This window comes from Gavialis gangeticus, unplaced genomic scaffold (assembly GCF_001723915.1).
Source record: "Gavialis gangeticus isolate Ggan-Ray unplaced genomic scaffold, GavGan_comp1, whole genome shotgun sequence".
Classification (NCBI taxonomy): domain Eukaryota; kingdom Metazoa; phylum Chordata; order Crocodylia; family Gavialidae; genus Gavialis; species Gavialis gangeticus.
In genome coordinates, this window is record NW_017729012.1 from 10,876,472 (window position 1) to 10,878,742 (window position 2,271).

General features: G+C 72.1%; 1 protein-coding gene across 1 annotated transcript in view; it reads left to right on the forward strand.

The window, feature by feature from the left end:
• The first annotated feature begins 6 nt into the window (after window positions 1-6).
• Window positions 7-2,271, forward strand: part of FLOT2 (flotillin 2) — a 32,347-nt gene continuing 30,082 nt past the window's right edge. Inside the window, exons 1-3 of the mRNA XM_019511248.1 lie at window positions 7-70; window positions 174-297; window positions 374-685. Of these exons, the coding sequence (XP_019366793.1) occupies window positions 201-297; window positions 374-685 (409 nt within the window). The 5' untranslated portion in view covers window positions 7-70; window positions 174-200. The remainder of the gene's footprint in view (window positions 71-173; window positions 298-373; window positions 686-2,271) is intronic.

Sequence of the window (2,271 nt, forward strand, 5' to 3'; positions counted from 1 at the left end):
CGGCGCCCGCGTCGTGCTGGCTTGTCGCAGCGCCGAGCGAGGGGAGGCGGCCGCCCGCGGCATCCGGCAGGTGGGAGCCCCGCGCCGGGCCCTCCCCCTCGAGCTCTCCCTGGGGGGGCGCGGGCTGCCCGGCCAGTGCCCGCATCCCGCCCGCTGTGTCCCACCCCCCGCAGGAGACGGGGAACAGCGAAGTCCTCTTCATGAGCCTGGACCTGGCCAGCCTGGACTCCGTGCGAGCCTTCGCCGAGACCTTCCTGCGCGCCGAGCCCCGCCTGGACCTCCTCGTCCTCAACGCGGGTGAGGGCTGCGGCTCGGGGCTGGCACCCCTGGGCCGTGGCCTGCACGCGCTGGAGCCACCTTCCTTCCCCTGCAGGCATCGCGTCTGGGGGCCGGCGCTCGGACGGCTGCAACCTGGTGTTCCAGGTGAACCACCTGGGCCACTTCCTGCTGACGCAGCTGCTGCTGGAGCGGCTGAAGCACTGCGCGCCCAGCCGCGTCGTGGTCGTGGCCTCCAACGCCCACCGCTCGGGGCGCATCGACTTTGAGCGCCTGGGCCGGCCGGTGGACGGCGTGCTGCAGAACTTCCGGGCCTACTGCGACAGCAAGCTGGCCAACATCCTCTTCGCCCGGGAGCTGGCCGGCCGGCTGGAGGGCACCGGCGTCACCTGCTACGCGCTGCACCCAGGTGAGCCTGCGCCGCCCGACCCCGGGGCTGGGGCCCCCTCGGGTCTCCCCAAGGCAGGACGCGGAGTCCCGAGGTTTGGCCGCCTCGTGCAGCCGCTCGGGCACCGTGGCGTTGTCCTGCCCTCCGCCCTGACCACCTTTGCCCGCAGGGGTCGTGAACACGGCGCTGTTCTCCTTCATCCCTGCCTGGCTGCGGCCGCTTTTCGTGCCCTTCTCCTGGCTCTTCTTCCAAGACGCTGTGGGCGGAGCCCAGACCTCCATCCACTGCGCCACCCAGGAGGGCATCGAGGCGTTCAGCGGGCGCTACTTTGCCGACTGCCGCCCGCAGGAGCCGCGGCCCCACGCCCGGGACGACGCCGTCGCCAGGAAGCTGTGGGAGGTCAGCGAGAGGATGGTGGGGCTGGCCGCGTAGGGCGCTGCGCATCTCAGTGTGGACGGGCACCATGGGCTCGAGCGGTGTTGTGCCAGCCAGGTGGTGGGCACGGGGAGGCTGTGCCGAAGGGGACCAGACGTGCAGTCCAGGGCTGGGGCAGGAGCTGGGCTGTACTGGGCTTGAATAAAGCAGGATGCCTGCACCTCTGCCCGGGGGAGTCATCCCTGCGCTGCGCTGCGCCCAGCACCAGAGCAGCCCCACAGCATGCGGCAGTCCCTCGGCGGGCGCGAGAGCGGGTCCTGCCCAGTCTCGCCCTGCCCGGGCAGGCATCCACGTGAGAACGTCATGGCAGCAGGGCGTGTTGCCCGAGGCCCACGTGGCGGTGGGGGAGGGAGTGCGAGCGCGTCCCGGCAGGGCTGGTCCCCTCCCGCTCGCAGCCTCCGGCCTTCGGGTCCAGACGCGGAGGCCGATCTCCACGCGCCCTGCCGTGCGGCGCCCGCTGCCCCTTTCCTCCCGGGCCGTGGCCTCGTAAGCCCGGCTGGACTCTCGGCTCCCACCACATGCGGTGCCGCGCGGGGCAGATGCAACCGCCTCACGTGCATCTCCGGCGGCCCCGGGGCTGGTGACGCTGGACTCCACCGACTTGCCCTTCACTGTTTAGCCTGTTGCGACCCTCGAGCCCCTTGCAGGCAGGCCCCCGCAGGCGCCCTGCTCTCCTCCGACGTCCTGCTTGTGGCATGAGGGCCCAATTCAGGTGCGAGGGGAGCTGCCCCTCGTGGTTTCCCCTCTGCGTCTGCGCACATCCCGGGGCATAGGGCTGGGTGGGCTGCCGCGGCGCCCGGGACACGTGGCTCCTGTGCCGGCGTCCGCATGGAACCGCCTCCCCTCGCACGTGTGCCCTGGCCACGGCCTCCGGGAAGGATGTGTGTTGGTCTGACATGGGCGTGTGTGTGTGTAGACACACCCGGCCAGGCCCTGAAGGGCACGTGCGCACCTGTTCACACGCCCCGCCTGACGCGACCTTAAGGAGAGAGGGTAGACAAGCGCATGCGCACAGGGTATCGCAGCCTCACCTCCCAGACCCCCACCTCTCGATCCTCCCAACATGGCGGCCGGGGGCTGGGGGGAGTGGACGCGCCCTCCCCGTGACGCACTTCCGGGCCGGGCGGCGGGCGTGGGGGCTTGTGGGAGCGCGGGGCGAGGCCGGGGCAGCG